Below are 26707 nucleotides of genomic sequence, written 5' to 3'. Positions count from 1 at the left end.
TGGATGCTCGGGTTGCGAACGTGATCCATGTGTGATGCACGTTTGCAACCCACAGTGTTCGTGACCCGTGTCTGCGCACACGCGGGTTGTGATTCGGCGCTTCTGAGCATGTGCAAAGCGCGATTTAGCGCTTCTGCACATGCGTGACTGCCAAAACCCAGAAGTAACCCGTTCCAGTACTTCCGGGTTTCGGCAGTCCGCAACCAGAAAAAACACAACCTGAAGCAGCTGTAACCCAAGGTATGACTGTATTTATATCCCAGCCACTCTGGGCGGCTCCCAACAGAATATTAAAAACACAATAAAACATTTGAAAACACTGCCCACCAAAAGCTTACTTTTAAAACCATGAAGACTAGGAACTTGCTTATGATCTGGAATTGTGCTTCTTCATGACAGAGCGAAGTAGCAGGGTATTCTGTAGGCTGGGAGAATGATGGCTGGCAGTCAGGGGAGCCCAAAGAGGCACAAGGGAACTTTCCCCCGCAAATCTTTAAATTCTCCTCCGCCCAATGCCAAACAGTTTATATTCAAACTCCTGCCAAAATTTCGCCGAAAGTTCAACTTGGTGTACTTTCCATCTATCTTTAACTACAATAGCCCATTGTTTACAAAGCAAGCCTTTTTCTGGCCCTAGTCTGCCCCATGGTTCTAACAGTCACATGTAAGGTAAAGGTGAAGGACCCCTGGACGGTCAAGTCCAGTCAAAGGCGACTATGGGGTTGCGGTGCTCATCTCGCTTTCAGGCCGAGGGAGCCGGTGTTTGTCCACAGACAGCTTTCTGGGTCATGTGGCAAGCGGGACTAAACCACTTCTGGTGCAACGGGACACCGTGACGGAAACCAGAGTGCACGGAAATGCTGTTTACCTTCCTGCCACAGTGGTACCTATTTATCTACTTGCACTGGTGTGCTTTCGAACTGCTAGGTTGGCAGGAGCTGGGACAGAGCAACAGGAGCTCACCCCGTCGTGGGGATTCGAACCACCGACCTTCTGATTGGCAAGCCCAAGAGCCTCAGTGGTTTAGACCCCAGAGCCACCTGCCTCCCCCCCAGTCGCATGTACCCCTGGTTGTTATCATTGTTTCATTTACTCTCCAATGAGCCTTATAGCTGGCAAGTTCCGAACAGAACTTATACCATGGACAAGGGAACATTCTTTCTTCCCTCGATCCAGGAATAGGGTTTGAATTGAATTGAATTGAATTTCATTATTATGGTCACAGACTAGTTCCGGCTCACTTACAATATCAGGAAAATCATAAAACACAACAGGAATACATTGAATTGCAATTGGGTATAACAGAGGCAATTCAGATATAAAAGGTACCCCTGCCCGTACGGGCCAGTTGTGTCCGACTCTAGGGTTGTGCGCCCATCTCACTTAAGAGGCCGGGGGCCAGCGCTGTCCAGAGACACTTCCGGATCACGTGGCCAGCGTGACAAAGCTGCTCTGGAGAGCCGGCACCAGCGCAGCACACGGAAACGCCGTTTACCTTCCTGCTATAAAGCGGTCCCTATTTATCTACTTGCACCCGGGGGTGCTTTCGAACTGCTAGGTGGGCAGGAGCTAGGACCGAAAGACGGGAGCTCACCCCGCCGCGGGGATTCGAACCGCCAACCATGCGATCGGCAAGCCCTAGGCGCTGAGGTTTTACCCACAGCGCCACCCGTGTCCCTAATTCAGATATAGCGGCAGTTAAAAATATATATTAAATCTTGATCACTAAAATATAACCTAAAATTGTCGTTTAAAACTTTAATCATTTTGGTAGTACAGCTTGTTTCCTAATTTTTATGGCAGTCGCACAGAATTTGGCCACCCTTAGCGTGATCTCCAGATTCTTGTCCTCTACCAGGAGTTTTAGACATTGAAGTCTGGACCCATTTGGAGATTTTTGTATAACAGGAGGGATAAATACCGAGCGTATATCCCCTTAGAAACGGCAGTGTAACAAGACATGAGAGACAGTTTCTACCTCCATCAAGCCGCAGGAATTCAATTCAAATCCTAGGAAAAGCGAACGGGGATTCGAACCCAAGACCTTGCAGATGACATTCAGCTACATACCCATGCTAGTGGAGCAGCTTGATCTAATATGGGAAAGTATTCTCAGTGGTAGGGTGTCTGCTTCGCGCCTCCTCCAATCCCCAGGTAGGGCTGGGAGAACCCTTTGCCTGAAACCCTGGGCAGCTGCTGCTGCCAGTCAGTGCTCAGCTTGAGGCACCAACATTCTGTAGAAGGCAGATTCCTACATCCCCCTCGCCTGATCTCTTTGCTTATAGGCATCATCCCCTTTGCTTGGAAGGTCTTTCTCACCTGTCCGATGGAGATCCCATCACCTGGAATGGAAGGATAATGGCTCAGGTGTGTGTTGATCCGAAGGCATTGGACCAAAGAGCATCACAGCTTGGTTCTGGCAACCCCTTGGCCGATGTAAACTGGCCAGCAAAAATAAAATAGGACCCTCCCTTTGCTTTTGCCCAAAACAAATAATAACCCTCTAGTCTCCAAGCCACAAAGCAAGAGACGATCGGGTTCGGCTTTGTTCCTGGTAATTATGATGCGCTCGGAGGATCTGCCTGGCATTTGCTGCAGCTGCCAAGTGACGGCTCAGGCAGGGGGGATCTCCCTGTCGCCTCTGCAGAAGGGAGGGCGTGAGGATGCAGAGGGGACTTCACCCAGGGGAGAGCTTAGAGTCAGCGGCCCATCTGGAAAAGCCGTTGTGGCCCGGAGGAAAAGCATCGTTTGAGCGAGAGCCTGGCAAATTTGCACAGAAAAGGAGACGTTTTCAGGGTGGAACGGCGCTCAGCTTTATAACCATTCTAGAACAGCTGGCACTAATATGGGAAAGGGTCTCAGCTCGGTGGTAGAAAATCAGTTTTGCATGTAGAGATGGAGATGGGAGGGACCGCAAGGGATGGCAGCTAACAGATTGAGGTTGAATCCTGACAATCTTGACAAGGCAGAAGTCCTGTTTTGGGGGGACAGGAGGCGGGCGGGTGTGGAGGACTCCCTGGTCCTGAATGGGGTAACTGTGCCCCTGAAGGACCAGGTGTGCAGCCTGGGAGTCATTTTGGACTCACAGCTGTCCATGGAGGCGCAGGTCAGTTCTGTGTCCAGGGCGGCTGTCTACCAGCTCCATCTGTTACGCAGGATAAGACCCTACCTGCCCACAGACTGTCTCGCCAGAGTGGTGCATGCTCTAGTTATCTCCCACTTGAACTACTGCAATGCGCTCTACGTGGTGACCCGGAAACTGCAATTAATCCAGAATGCGGCAGCAAGACTGGTGACTGGGAGTGGCCACCGAGACCACTAACACCGGGCCTGAGAGATCTGCATTGACTCCCAGTACGTTTCTGAGCACAATTCAAAGTATTGGTGCTGACCGTGAAAGCCCTAAACAGCCTCGGTCCTGTATACCTGAAGCAGTGTCTCCACCTCCATCGTTAGCCCGGACACTGAGGTCCAGCGCCGAGGGCCTTCTGGCGGTTCCCTCTCTGCGAGAAGCGAAGTTACAGGGAACCAGACAGAGGGCCTTCTCGGTAGTGGTGCCCACCCTGTGGAACGCGCTCCCATCAGATGTGAAGGAAATAAGCAGCTAGCCTATCTTTAAAGGACATCTGAAGGCAGCCCTGTTCAGGGAAGTTTTTAATATTTAATGCTGTACTGTTTTTAACACTTGATTGGGAGCCACCCAGAGTGGCTGGGGAAACTCAGCCAGATGGGTGGGGTACAAATAATAAATTATTATTATTATTATTATTATTATTATTATTATTATTATTTAGTCCAACCCTCTGCAATGCAGGGATGTTTTGCCCAATGTGGGGCTCGAACCCACGACATTGAGGTTCAGAGTCTCGTGCTTTTCTGAATGAGCTATCCTAGCTAAGTAGAAGGTGCCAGGTTCAACGCTGGCATCTCCTGGTAAGGCTCCTTTTCGGCAGCTGTGAAGAGATGCTGCCAGTCAGTGCAGGAAACGCTGAGCTAAGCCACTGGCCTGATCCAGGAGCCTTGCCCTGCATCCTTAGTCATGCAGATTCCTATGTTCTCTGTGTGTCTGTTGAGCGCATGTCTAGGACTGTAATCCTTACAAGAAGTGAGCACTTTGCATTTCATGTTTGCTCTTTGCAAACCCTTTTTGCAGAACCTCCTGCTTCTTCCAGCTCTACAATTCTATGGTTCTGAGGGTTCAGAGGGTTTTTCCTGGTTGTTGTTGCTGTTGTCATTTTGGGGTCAAAATTCCATAGTCAGGAACACATTTTAGAGATTTACCCATAGGGATCAATGGAAATTGTGGACTTGTTGTACAAAAGCTCACCTAATGAACCATTTTCTGAGAACGTGTTGGGTTCGGGTAGTAAGACGTGTGTGTGTAATAATAATAATAATAATAATAATAATAATAATAATAATAATAATAAATTTATACCCTGCCCATCTGGCTGGGTTTCCCCAGCCACTCTGGACGGCTTCCAACAAAATATTAAAATACAATGATTCATCAAATACAGTGGTGCCCCGCAAAACGAATGCCTCGCAAGACGGAAAACCCGCTAGACGAAAGGGTTTTCCGTTTTGGAGGCGCTTAGCAAAACGAATTTCCCTATGGGCTTGCTTCGCAAGACGAAAATGTCTTGCGAGTTCCTGCGGGGTTTTTTCCCTCCCCCCCCCTTTTTCTAAGCAGCTAAGCCGCTTATCAGCTGATCCGCTAAGCTGATAAGCCGCTAAAAGCCGCTAAAAGCCGCTAAAAGCCGCTAAAAGCCGCTAATAGCGCTAATCCGCTAAGCTGTCAATGGGCTTCCTTCGCAAGACGAAAAAAACACTATACGAAGAGACTCACGGAACGGATTAATTTCGTCTTGCAAGGCACCACTGTATTAAAAGCTTCCCTAAACAGGGCTGCCTTCAGATGTCTTCTAAAAGTCAGATACAGTGGTACCTCGGGTTAAGAACTTAATTCGTTCTGGAGGTCCGTTCTTAACCTGAAGCACCACTTTAGCTAATGGGGCCTCCCTCTGCCACCGCACCACCAGTACACGATTTCTGTTCTCAACCTGAATCAAAGTTCTTAACCCGAGGTACTATTTCTGGGTTATTGGAGTCTGTAACCTGAAGCGTCTGTAACCTGAAGTGTATGTAACCCAAGGTACCACTGTAGTCCTTTATTTCCTTGACATCTGGTGGGAGGACGTTCCACAAGGCGGATGCCACCACCAAGAAGGCCCTCTGCCTGATTCCCTGTAACCTCACTTCTCGCAGGGAGAGAACTGCCAGAAGGCCCTCGGAGCTGGACCTCAGTGTCCGGGCAGAATGATGGAGGTGGAGACGCTCCTGCAGGTCAACTGGGCCTTTGAGGCCGTTTAGGGCTTTCAAGGTCAGCACCAACACTTTGAATTGTGCCTGGAAACGTAATGGGAGCCAATGTAGGTCTTTCAGGACTGGTGTTATGCATTTTGATTTCATGCAGATTCAATAAATAATTCCCCTCCTAAGACGGGTTTCTGGATTGGCAGGAACTTGGACACAGCACTTTGCGCATTGGTTACTTCAACACTGAAATCACAGGCTCATAGCATTGCAGAATTGGAAGGGACCCCCTGAAATGCAGGAATCACAGCTCAAGAATTCCTGGCAGGCAAAAGTGTTTTCACACCATACTTAAAAATTATTGTTACTATTTTTTAAACTGTATAGCCTGCCTTTCTTTAGAAAACAACAATTCAGTGGGGCTAACAGTTGGTAACTGAAACAGACGCAAAAGCATTGCAAATAACATGAAAAAGGAACAATTAATGGGCAGTCAGAAAGCCAGGGGGAAAACTACATTAGGAAAGGAAATCAGCCATCTCTAAAAGCCCAGTCTAAAAGCACACATATTCTTAAAAAAAGAAAAAGAAATAGGCTTCTTGTTCAAAACTATTGTATTCTGCTCTGGTCAGACCTCACCTGGAGTACTGTGTCCAGTTCTGGGCACCACAGTTCAAGAAGGACACTGACAAACTGGAACGTGTCCAGAGGAGGGCAACCAAAATGGTCAAAGGCCTGGAAACGATGCCTTATGAGGAACGGCTAAGGGAGCTGGGCATGTTTAGCCTGGAGAAGAGGAGGTTAAGGGGTGATATGATAGCCATGTTCAAATATATTAAAAGATGTCACATAGAGGAGGGAGAAAGGTTGTTTTCTGCTGCTCCAGAGAAGCGGACACGGAGCAATGGTTCCAAACTACAAGAAAGAAGATTCCACCTAAACATTAGGAAGAACTTCCTGACAGTAAGAGCTGTTTGACAGTGGAATTTGCTGCCAAGGAGTGTGGTGGAGTCTCCTTCTTTGGAGGTCTTTAAGCAGAGGCTTGACAACCATATGTCAGGAGTGCTCTGATGGTGTTTCCTGCTTGGCAGGGGGTTGGACTCGATGGCCCTTGTGGTCTCTTCCAACTCTATGATTCTATTGAGAAATAGAATAAAACTAATATGGTTCGATCTGAAAGAAAGAAAGAAAGAAAGAAAGAAAGGAAGGAAGGAAGGAAGGAAAAGAAAAGGAAAAAAGAAATGGATTTGTGAAACAGGGAGGAGTCATTCAAACCCTTTCATATTGCCTATGATTGCTAGCTCTCCTCCAAATTGACTTGGAGCCATCTCCTGAATTTTTAAAGCAAAGCAGTAAGCAAAGCAATGTTGCAAAATAAATATGGATGTATATAAAGGTAAAGGTAAAGGGCCCCTGACCATTAGGTCCAGCCGTGGCTGACTCTGGGGTTGCGGATCTCGCTTTACTGGCTGAGGGAGCCGGCGTACAGCTTCCAGGTCACGTGGACAGCATGACTAAGCCGCTTCTGGAGAACCAGAGCAGTGCACAGAAACGCCGTTTACCTTCCCACCGGAATGGTACCTATTTATCTACTTGCATTTTGACGTGCTTTCAAACTGCTAGGTTGGCAGGAGCAGGGACCGAGCAACAGGAGCTCACCCCGTTGCAGGGATTTGAACAGTCGACCTTCTGATCAGCAAGCCCTAGGCTCTGTGGTTTAACCCACAACACCACCCGCATCCCTATGGATGTATATACATGCATTTAATTCGCACACACACAGAGAAAGAGAATCCTGTAGTTTGTTAAGGGTTCTAGGATTTATAGCTCTGTGAGGGGAAAACTACAGCTCCCATAGTTCTTTTATGGAGTTGGTGTTCTTTAAATGCATGGTGTGTGCAGCCCGTGTGAATAGGTGCTCCACTGTATTAGCTTTCTGGAAGAAGAAAAAATGCATAGGAAGAAGACGAATAAACTTTGTTTGGACTTTAAAAAAAAGAAAAAGAATAACGTTCAGTCGGACTCTCCTTTCTTGCAATTTGAATTCATTGGTTCGAGAATACGAACCAATGAATATATATTAAGACAATTTATATATTAAGACAATTTACAGGACAAAAATTTTAAAAAGAGGGAAAGGATTTGCTGAAGTGGATAATTGACCTAGAATACAAAAAAGGGAGGTGTGAGGAGGTCAAGGAAATAAGCTAATGAAAGATTAGTAATGAGGAGATCTGATGTAATTTTCTTTGCGTTTTTGTTTAATGGGTTTTACTTCTCTGTTTTTTGTTTTTTTATATTGTGATGTGTTGTTTTGTTTTTGTTTAATGTGGTATTTTTACTTTTTCTTTCTGTAATTTTTAAAACTTTAATTAATATTATTTAAAGAGAATACGACAATGCACTTTGTGTGCGGCTTCCTTGTGCTTGATCCGGGAGCTGCCGTTAGTGCAGAATGCTGTGGCATAATTGCTAACATCTCTGTTCAGAGACCTGCATTGCTTGAACCAAATTCAAGGTGTTAGTACAGGCATAGGCAAACTGGGCCCTCCAGACGTCATGGGACTACAACTCCCATCATCCCTTGACTATTGGTCCTGTTAGCTAGGGATGATGGGAGTTGCAGTCCCAAAACATCTGGAGGGCCGAGTTTGCCTATGACTGTGTTAGTATATAAAGCCCTGAACAGCTTGGAACCAGTTTACTTGTAGGGTCACCTTACCTGTATGCGGACATTCCATCTGCAGAACTTACACCATTAAAGGTGCCAAATAATATTTCACTGTTGTAAGAAATCAATCTTCTAGTATGGCAGAACTCGCACTTGGAACTCCCTGCCGGTTCACATCAGTACCTTCACTGTACAGTGGTACCTTGGTTCTCAAACGCCTTGGTACTCAAACAACTTGGAACCCAAACACTGCAAACCCGGAAGGAAGTGTTCCGGTTTGCGGACTTTTTTTGGAAGCCGAACATGCTCTGTTTTGAGTGTCATGCTTCCAATTTGAGTGCCGCACTTCCGTTTTGAGTGTTATGCTGAGGTCTGTCTGTTTTTGCTATTTATTTTGTGGTTTTGTGGCTCTTTTTTGTTGTTTTTGTAACTGTGTGGAACCCAGTTCAGCTACTGATTGACTGTGTGACTGCAGTACATTGATTATTGCTTTCATTTTATGGATCAATGGTCTCGTTAAGATAGTAAAATTCATGTTAAATTGCTGTTTTAGGAGTTGTTTTTAAAAGTCTGGAACAGATTAATCCATTTTGCATTATTTTCTATGGGACAGCGCGCCTTGGTTGTGGAACGCTTTGGTTTTGGAACGCACTTCCAGAACAGATTAAGTTTGAGAACCAAGGTACCACTGCACTCCTTTTGACACCCCACTGAAAACATTTTTGTTTAGGAAAACCTAACAAGACGCGTAAAATGTCGCCAGGTGTTTTTAACCGGGTGTACTGATTTTATTTCTTTGCGGACTGTTTTAAAGAGCTGTTTTTAACCAGTCATTTTGTCCCTCTTTTTTGCTTCTGTAAACCACTTTGATGTTTTACGAGAATCAAGACGTACATAAACCTGGGGGAATGAAAATAAATCTCCTGGGGTTGCAAGTCCAGCAAAACATCTGGAGAACCCCCCTGTTTTAAGAAACAATGCATCAGTCTTGCACTTTGACTCGGCCTCCCTAGAGCAGTGTTTCTCAACCTGTGGGTCCCAAGATGCTGTTTGACTACAACTCCCATCATTCCTAGCAGCATGACCAGAGATCAGGGATGATGGGAGTTGTAGTCCAACAACATCTGGGGTCCCACAGGTTGAGAACCGCTGCCCTAGAGAGAGATCCGGGAAATGAGATTTGCTCCTATATGTGGGATGTACTGCTTGCAGCCTTTATTCTTAGCACAGCCTTCAGTGAGGCGACCCAATGATCACCCCACAACTGCTTTTTGCCATGCACCATTCTCCCTCTCAGAGCCGTCTTTCCCATTGGTCTTAGTGGTTTGTTGCGCCTGGGCGCCGGCCTCTCAACGGCGCCCTAGCGAGCAGGGTAGCTGTGCGGCTTGGCACCAAAGGAGTCTCAGTCCGCACCGGATCCTTTGCCTCAGGCATCATCTGAACCAAGTCTGGGCCTGATCCTGAAGAGTCCCAGTCTGCACAGGTTCCCCTGCAACAAGCACCAGCTGGGCCGAGTCAGGGGCCTGAGCCTGCCCTGGCTCCAGATGTGGGGATGACCTCGTGGCCTTCAGCTGGGCCATCACTTACAGCTGCTCCACTACCAGTTGGGTCAGGGGAGGCTGAGGCGGCCCCTGGGTCTAGTAACCCACCGACGTCTCCTGAGCTGCAGAGACTGAGGTCCGAGAGAAGGAGAGACCTGAGTACTCGCAGGAGGAGTGCTCGCCGTCGGGCGCAACAGGGAGGTAAGTCGCCGGGGGATCAGGACCGGCTGCTACCCCAACAAAGATAAAAGGCTGTCAGACCCTGCCCCAGGTTGCGGGAGCAATGTTGATGTATGCCAGACCCTGCCTGAGATTCTGTACCGGTCCTTGCCTGGTTTCCTGCCTCGTGTCCTGCCTTGGCCCTTTCGGACTGACTCCTAGCGGAACCTACGGATTCTGGACCGGACCTGGACTGCGGTTTTTGGGTTACCCCGGGCCCAGCACAGCTAAAGACAGCCCTGATCCTGGTCGTTGTCCTCCTCCTGCTTCCTAGCAAAAGGCAGTGCGCAGCCTTCTCAGGTGCCCTGGCGCTGGAGTGCATGTCCGCCAGCACGTTTTCCTGCTTGATCACCGCCACCATGCCGGGGATCGGGGCAGTGGGGGAGGCAGAGGACATTTTCCACTGCCCTCTCCTTTGTTTTGGAGTTGCATGGCGGGGTGCCGGCGGGATCTTTGCACCACGGCTCTGGATATGCTTAAGATGGCCCTGCTCCCTCTTGCCGCCATTGAGAAAACAGGAAGATCAAAGTCGTTCCACGTTCAGGCTTGTAAAATGTTTGCAGTTAACGTCTCCCTTCTTCGTGCTTGGAGCTTTTCTCGGTCTGCACAGCACCCTACCTGCAAATCAGGATCGGGAAACCTCAAAACGCATTGAAATCGGCCCTCCAGGGCTCTCTATGTGGCTATTGGACGCAAGCCCTGCTTCTCACCCCAAGCACCCTTGCGTCCTTGGAAGGTACTGTATTTTTCACTCTATAGGACAAACCCAACCATAGGACGCACCTAGTTTTAGAGGGGGAGAACAAGGGGGGAAAATATTCTCTCCCTCTCTGCGCAGCGCCCCTTCAGCGAAGCGGCAGGAGAAATGGAGCCCCTTCCATTTCTCCTCCAGCTTCGCTGTAGGGGCGCTGCACAGAGAGGGAAAGCTGTGCAGTGCCTTTCCAGCGAAGCGAAGCCAGGAGAGCAAGAGGGATTGGTGCGCACTGATCCCTCTCGCTCTCCAGGCTTCAGCGAAAGCAATGCGAAGCCTCCAGTGCGTGGCGGGAGCGCTCCCTCTGTGCTTCGGAGGCTTCGCGTTGCTTTGGCTGAAGCCATGGAGCCTGCATTCGCTCCATAAGACGCACACACATTTCCCCTTAAATTTTGGAGGGGGAAAAGTGCGTCTTATAGAGCGAAAATCTCTCATTTTACTTTCTTGGGCTCCATGATCACTGCAGATGGTGACAGCAGTCACGAAATTAAAAGACGCCTGCTCCTTGGGAGAAAGGCGATGACAAACCTAGACAGCATCCTAAAAAGCAGAGACATCACCTTGCCAACAAAGGTCCGTATAGTTAAAGCCATGGTTTTCCCAGTAGTGATGTATGGAAGTGAGAGCTGGACCATAAAGAAGGCTGGTCGCCGAAGAATGGATGCTTTTGAATTCTGGTGCTGGATGAGATTCTTGAGAGTCCCATGGACTGCAAGAAGATCAAACCGATCCATTCTGAAGGAAATCAGCCCTGAGTGCTCATTGGAAGGACAGATCCTGAAGCTGAGGCTCCAATACTTTGGCCACCTCATGAGAAGAGAAGACTCCCTGGAAAAAGACCCTGATGTTGGGAAAGATGGAGGGCACAAGTAGAAGGGGACGACAGAGGACGAGATGGTGGGACAGTGTTCTCGAAGCTCCCAGCATGAGTCTGACCAAACTGAGGGAGGCAGTGGAAGGCAGGAGTGCCTGGCGTGCTCTGGTCCAGGGGGTCACGAAGAGTCGGACACGACTAAACGACTAAACAACAATAATAGAGCGAAAAATACGGTATTTCCTCCCCACTTCTGCTTCTGGCTCTGCCACCAGTCACACGGCTCTTGGATCGTTGTCTAGATAGGCAATGCCGCCCTCAGATTTCAGGCTGGACACCTTCCCAGCACCCAGAAGATTTCAAACCCATAAAAATATGGATAATAACCACGCTTCACCAAGGTGTCACAACATACATCTTTAAATAAGTTCAGCTAACAATCGCTGCACCAGGAGAGGAGAGAAAGACAGTGGGGTTCCTTCCATCACATGACCCTGCACGACGTTGGACTACAATTCCCATCAGCTGTAGCCATGCATGGTCCTGGATGGTGGGACTTGTAGTCCAGTAACACCTCTGAAGGCTATGTTCTAGTGGGTCCCATCGCCAGATCACTCCTCGCAAACATGCCGAATCCTGCCCCACCCGCCGCCAATCCCATGATAGGCAAGAAAAGGGGTCACAAAAAGGGGGGATATTTACAACAACGACAAAAAAATCAAAGAAACCCAGTCCAGCTTCAGTTTCCAGAGAGGCACCAGGCCACCCGCATGAAGTCCATTGCATTAAGAGTCCCAGGCAGTCCACGCAAGGACCAAGGAAGTGTTGGAAGGTTCCGGAGCCCCCCAAGCGCTCCTCCGCTGCCCCCTCAGTTGATACGAAGCTTCACTTCTCGGTGGTCCAGGGGGGTGACGACTTCGTTGGCGTAGCCGTTCTCCGAGCACAGCGAAAGCTCGTCCGTCGTCTCGATGCCGCTGTTGATCTCTGAGGAGGAAAGAGAAAGTGTGGGGTGTTAGAAGGCGAAGGGGGAAGGATCTGAATAGATGCTGCGGTTAACGCGAGGCAGTGCGGTGTAGTTGTTAGAGTGTCAGACTAGGAGCTGCGAGACCAGGGTTCAAATCTCCCCTATTGAAGCCAATAATCCACACGAAGGGTTGTTACAGTTCCACAGAATCCTTTCACAGTCTAAGGCAAGGATTTCCAGAACATTAGCCTTGTATCGCCACCCTAGGCTTCATCAGTAGAACAGGCTCATATGTAATATTACAGGATAGTGGATCTTATAGCAACCACTACTATGCTATTGGGACGCTGGTGGCGCTGTGGGTTAAACCACAGAGCCTAGGACTTGCCAATCGAATCCCCGCGACAGGGTGAGCTCCTGTTGCTTGGTCCCTGCTCCTGCCAACCTAGCAGTTCAAAAGCACGTCAAAGTGCAAGTAGATAAATAGCTACCGCTCTGGCGGGAAGGTAAACGGTGTTTCCATGCGCTGCTCTGGTTCACCAGAAGCGGCTTAGTCATGCTGGCCACATGACCCGGAAGCTGTACGCCGGCTCCCTCGGCCAATGAAGCGAGATGAGCGCCACAACCCCAGAGTCGGTCACAACAGGACCTAATGGTCAGGGGTTCCTCTACCCTTTACCTTTACTATGCTATAAGATCTACTATCCTGTAATATTGCATATTGTAAAATTACATATTACATATTGTCTTAGACTCTGTGAAAGGATTCTGTGGAACTGTAACAACCCTTCATGTGGATTATTGGACTCTTTGAACAGACAGGTGGAATAGATACTTATACATGTATGGACCTTGTGCATGAAATGACTAGAGAATGAACTGTTCCACTGGGTCTTCTGCTTTTCTCATTGAACTTTATGAGACTTCTGTTGAAATCTACAATTTGATACAATGAATAGTACACCTTATTTATTCAAAAGTACCGGTACAGGGACGCGGGTGGCGCTGTGGGTTAAACCACAGAGCCTAGGACTTGCTGATCAGAAGGTCGGCGGTTCGAATCCTGGCCACAGGGTGAGTTCCCGTTGCTCAGTCCCTGCTCCTGCCCACCTAGCAATTCGAAAGCACCTCAAAGTGCAAGTAGATAAATAGGTACCGCTCCGGCGGGAAGGTAAACGGCGTTTCCGTGCGCTGCTCTGGTTCGCCAGAAGCGGCTTAGTCATGCTGGCCACATGACCCGGAAGCTGAACGCCGGCTCCCTCGGCCAATAAAGTGAGGTGAGCGCCGCAACCCCAGAATTGTCTGCGACTGGACCTAATGGTCAGGGGTCCCTTTACCTTTACCTTTTTACCGGTACATTACCATTTAAAGCAGCGACTCTGCTTGGGCTGGGTCTGTAATGTTTAAAAAAGACTTAACCTTAGCCGCATGACAATGAATTTGTGGCGAGACTCGAATTGAAGACCCGAAGAAGAGAAAGACACCCACAGGAAGTTATTTCTCTGCCGCAGAGAATGGAATCCAGCCTCGAATTGCCTCACCTGAGAAGATGAGTTTCTCCTTCATGATGTTGACATCCCGGCTGGACCTTCGGACGGCGGCGCTGAGCATGATCTGTTCAGGGTTGTAGCTGTGGATGGTGCCCATTCGCCACCTGAAACGGACAAGGAGAACGTCGGGAACCGGACTTTTCATGCGCCCGTCCAGGTTTCCAGGCAAGGAGCTCACAATCCATGGGTTCTCAAACTCATGACGAAGCGACTCTGCCCTATTCTCCTAGCACAGCGACAGAAAACTCGTTTTCCTTCTGTTTTGAAACTCTGCAAGCCGGCCAGACTGTCTCAGGGGCGGCTCACAGAATAAAAACAAGTAAATAATTATAAAAACAGAAAGACAATAGCCTCCCCACCTTCTCACAGACACGTTTAAAAGGCTACAGAATATGAATCAGCCCAAGGCCTAGTTGAAGAGAAACATTTTCGCCTGGCGCCTAAAAAAATAAATACCGTATTTTTTGCTCCATAAGACACCCCTGACCATAAGACGCCCCTAGTTTTTAGAGGAGGAAAACAAGAAAAAAAAATATTCTGAATGAAACAGTGGATGTATGATTTTTGTGGTTCATGATGTGGCCACAGACATGATATGTGATTTGACGGTGAGTTTGGGATAGCCCAATGCAAAAATCCTGAGGATCCATGTGGATCCCTGCTTTGTAACCACGTTTTTGCGCCATTGCGGCCCCACAAAACACTGGATGCGTGATTTTTTTGGTGCAGGCTGTAGCCATGGACATGCTATGTGATCTGATGGTGAATTTGGGGTGACCCAATGCAAGAATCCTGAGGATCCATGGGCTTTTACCTCCCCCCTCCCAGACAGCCTCCTTTATCGCTAGCGTCCCTTATCTCCCTCCCGATCCCACCGATCCCTCTTGTTTGCCTTAGTGTCTTTTTCTTAGCTGGAGTAGTTGTCTGCTATTCCTTTTCTTCTAATTTCCTTTTCTTCTAATTTCTCTCCTCATTGCTTGTTTTAGTCTTCCTGTCTCCTCGCCTTGCAAGTTCACTGTCTTTACCTCCCCCCTCCCAGGCAGCCTCCTTTATCTCTAGCGTCCCTTATCTCCCTCCGATCGCTTGCCAATCAGCTGCTCAGCGGCTTCCTTTCAACACCCCCTTCCCTCTTTCTAAAAAAACCCCCAAACCACGATCTGCTTTTTGCCCCTGGGCAATTCAGCTCCAGGGACCACGCATTCGCTCCATAAGACGCACAGACATTTCCCCTTACTTTTTAGGAGGAAAAAAGTCTTATGGAGCGAAAAATACGGTATGTAATGAAGGCACCAGGCGAACTTCCCTGGGGAGAGCATTCCACAAGCAGGGAGCTGATAAATAATAATGCAATAAAAATAAGATAATAATGTGATGAAATCCAAAACACCAACCATTAACGGCACATTTATTGAAAAACCAATTAATGCTATTTAGTTTAATTGATCTAACAAAATTGATGGACTCCCCCCGCTTAAAGAGCGCAGGACTGCCATGCCTCAAGGACCGCCTCTCTGCATAGGAACTGACCCAGACCCTGAAATCATCCTTTGGGGTCCTTCTTCATGTGCCCCCTACATTAGGGGTCCGGAGGGTGGCAACATGAGAATGGGCCTTTTCTGCTGAGCCGAGCATAGATTCAGTGGCTGGGCTCCTCTCAAATTGGAGCGGGGGGGGGGAGTTAGTGGGAGGGGGCCGCAATTCTGAATTTATTGTTACTCATGTTTTATACTGTATTTAATGCTGTTTTTTGTTGCATCAATTAAGTGTTTTAAATTTGTTGTTAGCCACCCTGAGCCTGGTTTTTTGAGCCAGGAAGGGTGGGGTATAAATAAAAAAATTATTATTATTATTTATTAACATGCTTTCAATGGAAATATGAGAAAGGACTGGAGGTTAGCAAAAGGATTGCAAAAGGAGGCACCTGCTCGGTGACCAGCACCCTCCCCGCTCCAGCAAAGCAGGATTCGATCTCAGGTCTACTGGGAGGGGTGATGCTAAACAAAACAGGCACAGGCAACTTAATCCGACCAAGGGGAACAGGAGTCGGAGCGAGTCTGAATTTTCCAGTTAATCATTTCTGGCTCTTTTGAGTCTAGACACAAAGCGCGAGAGCCGTGGGCTTCTCACATTACCACTTAAAGCAGCGACTTTGCAAAAACCTTGGGCCGGATCTGCGATGTTTAAAAAAACCCAGTTCATTTATTTATTTATTTTAAATTAAGCCATCTAAAAAAGGTGCCCCTGATTGATTGATTGATTGATTGATCAGATGGTTAGTGTGTGTGCCTGCGTGCAAGCACACGCGCACACACACACACACACACACACACACACACACATTAAATCAAATTAATAAAATTAATAAAATAAAATCATATATAAAGGGGGAGCCTCACTTAAGCTTTTGTTTGTCATCTGCACTTTTTAAAAGTGCTCCCAAATACACACACACACACACACCACACACCACACACCACACCACACCACACCACACCACACACAAAAGATCAAATACATACGTAAGATTAAATACAAACACCAAAACCACAAACAAGCAGCCACACACAACCCCAATTTCATCTTCGTTGCACCTCCTAGTGGTCACTTAAATCACCAACCTAAGACCACCAATGGATGCGATTTCAACAGGCCTGTGTGCTAACATCAGGTTTGCTGCCAAATCAATACAAAAATAGAGGAGTCTGCATTTTGCTCCAGATGCACCCAGCTTCTATCCCCACCCCAAGGGGACCCTGAAACCAAAAGGCCCTCTCGCTGGGAGAATGGGCCGCAGTGCTTCTGGAATGAGAAGCTTGCAAGCAATTTTGCATTTACAACTCCTAATAATAATAATAATAATAATAATAATAATAATAATAATAATTTTATTATTTGTACCCCGCCCATCTAGCTGGGTCTTCCTACTTCAGGGGCAGGTAACCGGTGGCCCTCTAGACGTCAAGCTACAATTCCCATCAGCCCATGGCCTGGAATGATGGGAGTTGTGGTTCAGTAGTACAGTGGTACCTTGATTCTCAAACGCAGAAAACCCAGAAGTAAGTTTTCTGGTTTTCGGACATTTTTCAGAAGCCAAACATCTGATGCGGTTGTCGGCTATTGTTTCCAGGGCACCTGCACCAATCAGAAGCTGCGCCTTGGTTTTCGAACATTTCAGAAGTCAAATGGACTTCCGGAATGAATTAAGTTTGGCACTTTTGTTTTTGCTATTTCTTTTGCTTTTGAGGCTTTTTCGGTTCATTTGCTTTTGCGACTGTGTGGAACCCAGTTCATCTAATGATTGATTGATTGATTGATTGATTGAATGTGTGACTGCGCAAATGGATAAAAGCCCCCCATCCAAACAACGACTATCATCAGTGCAGGTGAGAAAAAATAATAATTTTTATTTTTATCATCTACAACACTGTCTTATTTATTTTATAGTACAGTACCATGATTAGTGATTTCATTTTATGGATCAATGGTCTCGTGAGATAGTAAAATCCATGTTCAGTTGCTGTTTTAGGGGTTGTTTTTAAAAGTCTGGAACGGATTAATCCGTTTTGCATTGCTATCTATGGGAAAGCGCGCCTTGGTTTTGGAACGCTTTGGTTTTGAGACGGATTAAGTTTGAGAACCAAGGTACCACCGTATCTGGTGACCCGCAGGTTACAGATACCCTGCTCCCAGTATTTTATTGTATTTTGTTTTGTTTTTAAAATTTGTATAGAGCCCTATACCCGCAGGTCTCCAGGAGGTTCACATCGTAACATCACAAAATAAAAAAACAGAATAAGTTTGGCCTGCCGTGGTCATGCCCAGGGAGGTACAAAAGGCTCGCCAGTCCCCAAACTTAGCAGAAACCCAATATGATGAAAACCACCCGGGGTTAGGTCCAACACATACATCCTTTCCCCGCCCAGCCGCCCGAAACCATCGCCGTGGTGCGCAGGCTTGCTTGTGCAAAGACGCCAATTGCACACACACACACCCCGCGTCAAATGCAGCCCTCGAAAAGCCAAAGGGAGTTGCTCTTCGTAAAAGGGGAGGAAAGAGAGAGGGTCAGGAAAGGAGGAGGAGGAGGAGGAGATGCTGAGCTGATAAAAGCACGGACGTGTGCGGAAGAAGCCGGGATGAGTGACGGAGGAAGATGACATCAGCCAAAACGCTTCTCCTTACTTCCTGCGATTGCTGCTGTTCCCACAGAGATAAATAACTACAGTGGTACCTCAGGTTAAGTACTTAATTCGTTCCAGAGGTCCGTTCTTAACCTGAAACTATTCTTAACCTGAAGCACCACTTTAGCTAATGGGGCCTCCTGCTGCTGCCGTGCCGCCGGAGCATGATTTCTGTTCTCATCCTAAAGCAAAGTTCTTAACCTGAAGCACTATTTCTGGGTTAGCAGAGTCTGTAACCTGAAGCGTATGCAACCTGAAGCGTATGTAACCCGAGGTACCACTGTAACTGACATTCAGAAGACATCTGAAGGCAGCCCTGTTCAGGGAAGTTTTTAACATGTGACATTTTAGCGTATTTTTGGTCTTTGTGGGAAGCCCCAGAGTGGCTGGGGAAACCCAGCCAGATGGGCGAGGTACAAATAATAAATTATTGTTATATTATTATAAGGTTTCCCAGGCCAAAGAACTGCATCCTCTTCTCCCAGCGGTTGACCAGATGTCTGGGGAAACCAGGGAGCAAGATTTGAGAACAACTCTCCCCACCCACGAGATCGCCTTACGGAACACAGGTGGCGCTGTGGTCTCAACCACTGAGCCTCTTGGGCTGGCCGATCAGAAGGTCGGCGGTTCAAATCACCCCCACCGGAGTGAGTTCCCGTTGCTCTGTCCCAGCTCCTTCCAACCTAGCAGTTGGAAAGCACACCGGTGCAAGTAGATAAATAGGTACCGCTGTGGCGGGAAGGTAAACGGCGTTTCTGTGTGCTCTGGTTTCCGTCACGGCGTCCTGTTGCACCAGAAGCGGTTTAATCCTGCTGGCCGCATGACCTGGAAAGCTGTCTGCGGACAAACGCCGGCTCCCTCGGCCTGAAAGCGAGATGAGCGCCGCAACCCCACAGTCACCTTTGACTGGACTTAACCGTCCAGGGGTCCTTTACCATTACACCATGGCAGAATTGGCACTACGGCAGGCGCCACAAAACACCTGTTCTGCATTGGTGAGAACGCATCGGTTTAGTGAACTTTGGAACTCCCTCCCTATTCATATCAGTCACCTTCTCAGCACTCTTTTCGTCGCCTGCTACAAACATTTTTGTTTGGACATGCTCACCCAGATTCTTAGGAAGCCGAGGTGATTTTAATCTGATTCAGTATTTTAACTTTAACAGTAGGGCTGTGCCTTTTTCTCGATTTTATGGCTTTATCTTCTGGAACCACTTTGAGATTTGCTTTTTTTTAAATGACCTGCGGTTTCCAGCAGCTGAGATTCAGGCACATTCCTGCCTCTGACCGCAGAGACAGAGCACTGTCTCCCATCACAGCCACCGATAATAATAATATATGATAATAATAATTTATTATTTATACCCCGCCCATCTGGCTGGGCTTCCCCAGCCACTCTGGGCGGCTTCCCAAAAAATATTAAAATACTGTAATAGCCCTCTCCTCTGTGAATTCGGCTAATCCTTTTTAAAATCATGTGGGTTGATCACTTCTTAAGCCTGCTGTGGAAGTGAGTCCCACAGTTTTAAATCTGCTCTGCAGGAAGAAGCGCTTTCTTTCATGCGTTTCCAGAATGCTCAGCTTTGCTGGAGGGCCACGAGTTCGAGTGAGGGAGGAAAGCTTTTTCTGTTTTTTTTCTGAGCCAAGCATAATTTTACAAACTACAAAAGCGCTGCACGCTCACTGTGTGACTTCAGCGCATGGAAAAGCTGTTCTTTGCAGAGAAAAGGGGGAAGAAGTGGGAAGGGGGAACCCCAGAAAGTTCATAACCCTTCTAGAGGTAATACATGCACAACACACACACACATATTTTCATGTGTGCCTCTTTCGGGAGGGATCCAGTGGAACCTGCAACCTTCCCCCTTGCTCCTCCAAGCAAGATCCCACATGGCGGATCTACACATCGCTTCCAGGCTGTCTTCCAATACAGAATGCACAGCGGAGGAAAGCCGAGGCAGCGGATTCGAATCCCGCTCACGCCTACGATCGCTTCGGTTATTCCACGGAAACACTGACAATGCACAGAAACTATATCTTTAAAAAAAGAAAAGGAATCTTTTGTTTTTTAAAAAAAAATGGGAAAGGCAGAGACAGACCGATGAGAATGGTTCTCCGTAACACAACCAAACGTTGCGGGAAGATAATGTGTGGAGGCGGAACGCTTGGGTAATTGGGGCTGGCTGCAAAAATGGGTTGGGTTGGGTGGGGGGCAGGTTTCAAATGCTCGCCAAAAGAGAAGAAAATGACCTCAGGGGACAATTGAAAAAATGAGAATGGGTTGAAGACATAGAGGCAGCCTCCATTTCAGCAGAATGTGGCCGAGAACGAAAACCTCAACTGCTCACGGTGCAGGCACATGAGGGGTTAAAGCCACCTCCCCTCCCTTTTTGGTGCCTTTCCGGATTTTGGGACTACAACTCCCATCATGCTTGATGGCCAGCAGTGTGGATGGAGGAGGCTGAATTAAAGGCCAACCTGCACAGGGAGGGCCAGATTTAGGTTTGATGAGGCCCTAAGCTACTGAAGGCAATGGGGTCCTTTATATGTCCAGCTGTCCTTTGTCAACAACAAATGATCGCTGTGTTTCGTCTTGAATATATGCTGCATGGTAATTTATGGACCTAATAGGTATCTCAAGCCATTTGCACATAACAGTCCATGCAGAATGTAGGCACCCTATATATAGAAAGGAGCAAACCAGTGATACAGTGGTGCCCCGCAAGACGAATGCCTCGCAAGACGGAAACCCCGCTAGACGAAAGGGTTTTCCGTTTTGGAGGTGCTTCGCAAAACGAATTTCCTATGGGCTTGCTTCGCAAGACGAAAATGTCTTGCGAGTTCCTGCGGGGTTTTTTCCCTTCCCCCCTTTTTCTAAGCCACTAAGCCGCTTATCCGCTTATCTGCTAAACTGCTAAATCGCTAATAGCGCTAATCCGCTAAGCTGTCAATGGGCTTGCTTCGCAAGACGAAAAAACCGCTAGACGAAGAGACTCGCGGAACGGATTCTTTTTGTCTTGCGAGGCACCACTGTATTTTAGGGTAGCACCTTAAAGACCAACTAAGTTAGTTCTAGGTATGAGCTTTCGTGTGCATGCACACTTCTTCAGATAGAAGAAGAAGAAGAAACCCTTTTTTTTATTTTGTTTTGACTATGGCAGACCAACACGGCTACCTATCTATAACTGTATTTTAGGGAGCAGGCTAGCAGGCAGGGCCCATGACTTACATCATAGGAACCTACACAAAACACTGTTACTGTATGTAGGTTTTATTTCATTTGGTTTTTTATCTTATATTTTGGATATGGACATCCAGTTTCCCCCCCTGTAAATTTCTGGGGGCCGCCAAGAGAGTGGGGCCCCAAGCTATAGCTGGTTTAGCTTATACGTAAATCCGGCACTGGGCACAGCCAGTTTTAAGCAGCTATCTTCTCTTTAAAAGACATCTGAAGGCAGCCCTGTTTAGGGAAGCTTTTAATGTTTGATGGATTACTGTATTTCAGTCTTCTGTTGGAAGCCACCCAGAGTGGCTGGGGAAACTCAGCCAGACGGGCAGGGTATAAATAAACTACTATTATTATTATTATTATTATTATTATTATTATTATTATTAAATAAACTATTATTATTATAGTTAATAAACTATTATTATTATTATTATTATTATTATTATTATTATTATTACTATTACTATTACTATTACTATTATTAAAGGTAATTTTGTGTGTACTGGACAGGCTTGGTGAGTCAGAAGCTAAGAAGAGTCTGTTGGGTCAGGCCAATGTCCCATCTAGTCCAGTGTCCTGTTCCCACTGGGGTTGAACAGGTGTCGGGGGGGGGGGACTACAAGCAGGATTCAAACACAAGAGCCCTCTCCGCTCCTTCAATGGGTTTTCACAAGCATTGCTCCTCCAACTGAGGCAGCAGAGCAGAGCCATTCTGACTGGTAGCCTTCAATAGCCTTGTCCGCCACGAATTTGTGCGATCCACAGCGGCGTAGCGTGGGTTGTCAGCACCCGGGGCAAGGCAAGTAATTTGTGCCCCCTAACCCGGGGGCAAGGCAAGTAATTTGCGCCCCTAACCCCTAACCTGCCGCCGCTGCCAGCTTCTTCTTGCTGCTGCCTGGGCTGGGGTATTTACGGTAAGGTAGCCACGGCGGCAGCGGGGGGTCCATGTCAGGTGATCTGAGGCGAGTTGCCGCTGGCGCTGCCGCCCAAACGACGCCGCTTGCCCAGAGGAGGAGGAGGGCAGAGAGGCGAGGAAAATGCAACATGGCCCAGCAGCTGCTGCTGCAGCAGCAGTGGCGGGGCTGTGAGGAGGGGCTGCCTGGCGCGCCCTCCATGGCCCTGACGTGCGGGGACCGCGGTGAGCACTGAGAGCCGCTGCCTGTTGGACGCCTTCAGCCCGGACGCGCACACAGCTCGTCGGTTCCGCGAGACATGGGGCTCTGCTACAGCCTGCGCCCGAGGCTCTTCGGCGACTCCAGAGGCGGCGAGCGCCCCCCCCCAGATGTTGTGCCCAGTGCGACCGGCCCCCCCTGCAGCCCCCACGCTACGCCACTGCCGATCCAAGTCAGTGGCCATCATTCTCTTTGGAGGCTATATGAACAGTGGGGTATAAATTTTCCCAAGCGATAAATTGAGAGCCGGCGGTGTAGTGGTTAAGAGTGCCAGACTAGAACCTGGGAGAGGCATGGGTTCGAATTATTATTATTATTATTATTATTATTATTATTATTATTAAATTTTATTTATATCCCGCCCTCCTCAGCCAAGACTGGGCTCAGGGCAGCCAACACCGGTATAAAAACAATTGATTGAAATACAACTTAAAAACAAGAGTAAAATACAGTGGTACCTCGGGTTGAGTACTTACCGTATTTTTCGTCCCATAGGACGCACCTAGTTTTTTGGGGGGGAAATAAAGGAAAAAATGTTTTCCTTTATTTCTCCCCCAAAACCAGGTCGGGGAACAGCGGGATGGCGGTGCTGCGCCTCCCCGCTGTCCCGCGAGCTTGTGGGGCTGGCCGATGTCTGCCCGGCGCGAGGGGCATTCTGCTTCAGGACGCGCCCCGCGCCGGGCGGCAGGTTGCGGATGTCCTCCCGGTGCGCGGAGCGCTCTGCTTCAGGGTGCCCTGCGCGCCGGGCGGCAGGCTGCTATCCGCAGCCTGGGGAGCCCTGCGGGGAACTCCCGCAGGGCTGCCTAGGCTGCGGATGTGTTCCTGAAGCGCCGGGCGTTCTGCGCGCCCGCCGCTCCGGGAAGCAGGCTGCTATCCGCAGCCTAGACAGCCCTGCGGGAACTCCCACAGGAGTTCACATCGTAACATCACAAAATAAAAAAACAGAATAAGTTTGGCCTGCCGTGGTCTCCTGTCTCGCTCTCCAAGCTTCAGCGAAAGCCTGCATTTGCCCCATAGGACGCACCCAGATTTCCCCTTCATTTTTGGAGGGGGGAAAATGCGTCCTATGGGGCGAAAAATACGGTAATTTGTTCCGGAGGTCCGTTCTTAACCTGAAACTGTTCTTAACCTGAAGCACCACTTTAGCTAATGGGGCCTCCTGCTGCCGCCATGTGATTTCTGTTCTCATCCTGAAGCAAAGTTCTTAACCCAAGGTACTATTTTTGGGTCAGCGGAGTCTGTAACCTGAAGCGCATGTAACTCGAGGTACCACTGTACAACATTAAAATTAAAATGCAGCCTCATTTCAGTAGGAACTCAAATCAAAAACTTTTGGGGGGATGAAAATGTCAAGTCTCCACCAAGGCCATCTATCCAGACTGGCCCTATGTGGGCCAGAGAAAAGCCAGGGAAGTCCCCAAATGGGAGTTCCATCACAGGAGGAGGAAAGAGGAAAGAGGGGAAGGGGATCAAGTTGATTCCAAGCCAAAGGCCAGGCGGAACAACTCTGTCTTACAGGCCCTGTGAAAAGAAATCAGATCCCGCAGGGCCCTGGTCTCATGAGACAAACCGTTCCACCAGGCCGGGGCCAGTGTTGAAAAGGCCCTGGCTCCGGTTGAGGCTAATCTGACTTCCTTAGGGACCTCTAGGATGTTGTTATTTATGGACCTTAAGGTCCTCTGTGGGGCAGACCGGGAATCCCCACTCGGCCAGGAGGAAGCTCCCTGGGTGCGACCTTGGGCCAGTCGCTGCCTCTCAGCCTAAGCTACCTCGCAGGGCCGTTGTTGGGATTAAATGAGGAGGCAGAAGGGAGGAACCACCTTGAGATCCTTGGAGGAAAAAAGTGGAATATACGGCCTCCCTTGGAAATGGTGGCTGTAAGAGCCATGGAATGAACTCCTTTGGAAGATAGCACACACTCCTTCCTTGGAGGTTTTTAAGCAGCGGCTGGATGGCCATCTGTCATGGATGTTTCAGCTGAGATTCCTGCATTGCAGGGGGTTGGACTAGATGACCCCCATGGGTCCCTTCCAACTCTCTATTATTTTTATACATGCATTAAATAAACAAACAAGACACATTTCAGGGGTTGCCGGCGTCAGGGACACTTGGAGTTTTGCAAACCGAGGCTGCCGAATGCACTCAAATCCCAGTTCCGCGGGCAGGAAAATCCCCGCTTAGTACGTTTCGTGAGCTGGAGGGTCGTTCTTTCTGGTTTTTTTTTTACTTTTAACTTCTAGAGGGTTTCTTCTGGAAACAGCCCTGCTTTTTAACCCAATTTTGCAGCGGTGCTTTTTTTGAGGGAGGTGGGAAGGAAGGAAGGAAGGAAGGAAGGAAGGAAGGAAGGAAGGAAGGAAGGAAAACAGACGAAAGGTGGGATGAGGAAGAAGGCATCAGAAATTACCTGATTATGTGATAGCTGTAAAGATGCCAAAATGCAGCAGCAGAGAGAGCGAGAAAGAAAGAGAGAGAGAGAGAGAGAGAGAGAGAGAGAGAGAGAGAGAGGAGGAACATGCAACAAGGTCAGAGCAGTAAGAAAAATAAACCAAGGAGGAATAGGGCACCTCCTTCGAGTCCATCATTCCTCCCCAGGGAGCAAAACTACCAATACAGAGTCAGGGCAAAGGAGATTTAACTGCTGGTGTGGAGGACTCAGAATCCGTCCCACTGGGTCACTGGGCCAATCCCCTCTCGTCCAACTAGCTGCAAAAAACTGGGAGAAGACGTTTTACCCCAACCCCAGGTGAGAGTGTGTCAGATACCTGCATCCCTTCAGATGTTGCTAGACTACAACTCCCATCATCCCTGGCCACCTTGGGGTCCAAAAAACACTCAGGGGGCTTCCCCACCGCTGACCTAGGGCACCCCGAGTGGATATTGCTTGCCCAAACTTTGCTCGAAAAGGGGTTTTGGGAGAGGATTCTAGTCAGCGAATTGTCCTCGGATCCTCTCTTGGAATTCGCAGCTGGAAAACAATTCTCTCTTCTCCTACCCCGGCTAGACGGGAGGGTGGAAAAATGGCTGCCCTCTCTTCTTTCAAAGCATCTAAGAATTTTGCCTATGTTTCCTCCTTCCCCTCACTCTGTGGATCTTTATGATGTTACTTCTACGCTGGATTTGAAGGCTAAGGATCAGCGGCTAGAAGCCCGCCGGGCCAAATCTGCCCCGCTGCTGTGGAAGTGGAGAAAGCGTAATTTGCGGCAACACAACCTGGCAGTGGGCTATTTTAAGGTGCCCGGATTGAGGTGCTGGCCTGCTGTTCTTTTGGGCCTTCCTGAAGTAAACCAGCAGCTGACCAGAGCCTTCATCTTGGCTTTGTATTTTTTCTCCTCTGAGTTCTTTCTGACTACATGCCCGGGACTCCAACACAGCATCTTTTACAGGCTTACTGTGACTTCCCAGGCCTCAAGAATTACATAGGAAAACAAGAGAGTGCCAGGCATCATGCTAACAAATCCTGTGTTATTCATGACCCCCTCGCTAAACCCTTGCTCAGCCATGAATTCACTACAACTAATTTGGGGGACCCCTTGACCTCCGTCTAAATCTCACTCCAGAACCCAGGACGGACCATCCCGAAAGATTTACTTAGAGAGGCACGGGGTTTCGCTCCTGCCGGATCACCTCAGCAATGATGGTGCAGACAGCATGTGAAATAATAACAATTTAAATCCCCACATGTAGAAAACTAGTGTGTCAGGGAGTGGGCTAAGAAGCCTGGCATGCTAGCTTTCTACATGTGGGGGAAATTCAGAAACGAGGGCCTTTCCAAACAATACAGGAGGTGCATGCCAACTCCCTCCCTCAACGTTTTTGGGTGGCGTCTTGGTTACAGATGTGGCATGGTGCCCACTTCCTTTGTGCCCTCCCCATTCAAGCCTTGCACTCTCAATCTACTTACAGGACTAGGGTGGCACAGGGTGGCAGCTCAAAGGAGCGCCAGCCTCATTTGTCCTGCGTTGTAGGAACTGGGTCAACTTCTAAAGGGTTGCTGAAAATATTCCACTGCCCTTAAAGGTGCCTTTTCAGACATGGGTTTGTTGTTGTTGTTTTGCGGGGGGCGAAGAATAACTCTGCAAAACCACTTCCTGCAGCTACTTACTTTTGGAATATAAAAACTCCTACGATTACGACGAACGAAACAAGGTCGGCGGTTATCCAGATGAGATAGTATTCGTCCGGAGACTGGAAGAAGAAAAAAGAGGAGACAAGGATGCAGTTGGCTTAAGGCAATAATTAAAATAATAGTTTCTCTCTCTCAATGTGGGGATGCAGAGTTCTGGTTTCAGATATATTTGAGACATT

General features: G+C 48.3%; 1 protein-coding gene across 2 annotated transcripts in view; it reads right to left on the bottom strand.

The window, feature by feature from the left end:
- Positions 1-11716: 11716 nt before the first annotated feature.
- The window catches only part of GDPD5 (glycerophosphodiester phosphodiesterase domain containing 5), a 194500-nt gene continuing 179509 nt past the window's right edge, over positions 11717-26707 (bottom strand). Inside the window, exons 14-17 of one of the 2 annotated variants that reach the window (XM_081860460.1) lie at positions 26505-26587; positions 24807-24821; positions 13818-13930; positions 11717-12296 (exon numbers count right to left, since the gene is read on the bottom strand). In XM_081860460.1, the coding sequence (XP_081716586.1) occupies positions 12181-12296; positions 13818-13930; positions 24807-24821; positions 26505-26587 (327 nt within the window). In that variant the 3' untranslated portion in view covers positions 11717-12180. The remainder of the gene's footprint in view (positions 12297-13817; positions 13931-24806; positions 24822-26504; positions 26588-26707) is intronic. The other variant, XM_081860461.1, reaches the window with a different exon arrangement.

The sequence above is a fragment of the Podarcis erhardii genome, assembly GCF_964252035.2.
Source record: "Podarcis erhardii genome assembly, chromosome: 4".
Lineage (NCBI taxonomy): Eukaryota > Metazoa > Chordata > Lepidosauria > Squamata > Lacertidae > Podarcis > Podarcis erhardii.
This window is presented reverse-complemented; position numbering and strand designations above follow the sequence as displayed.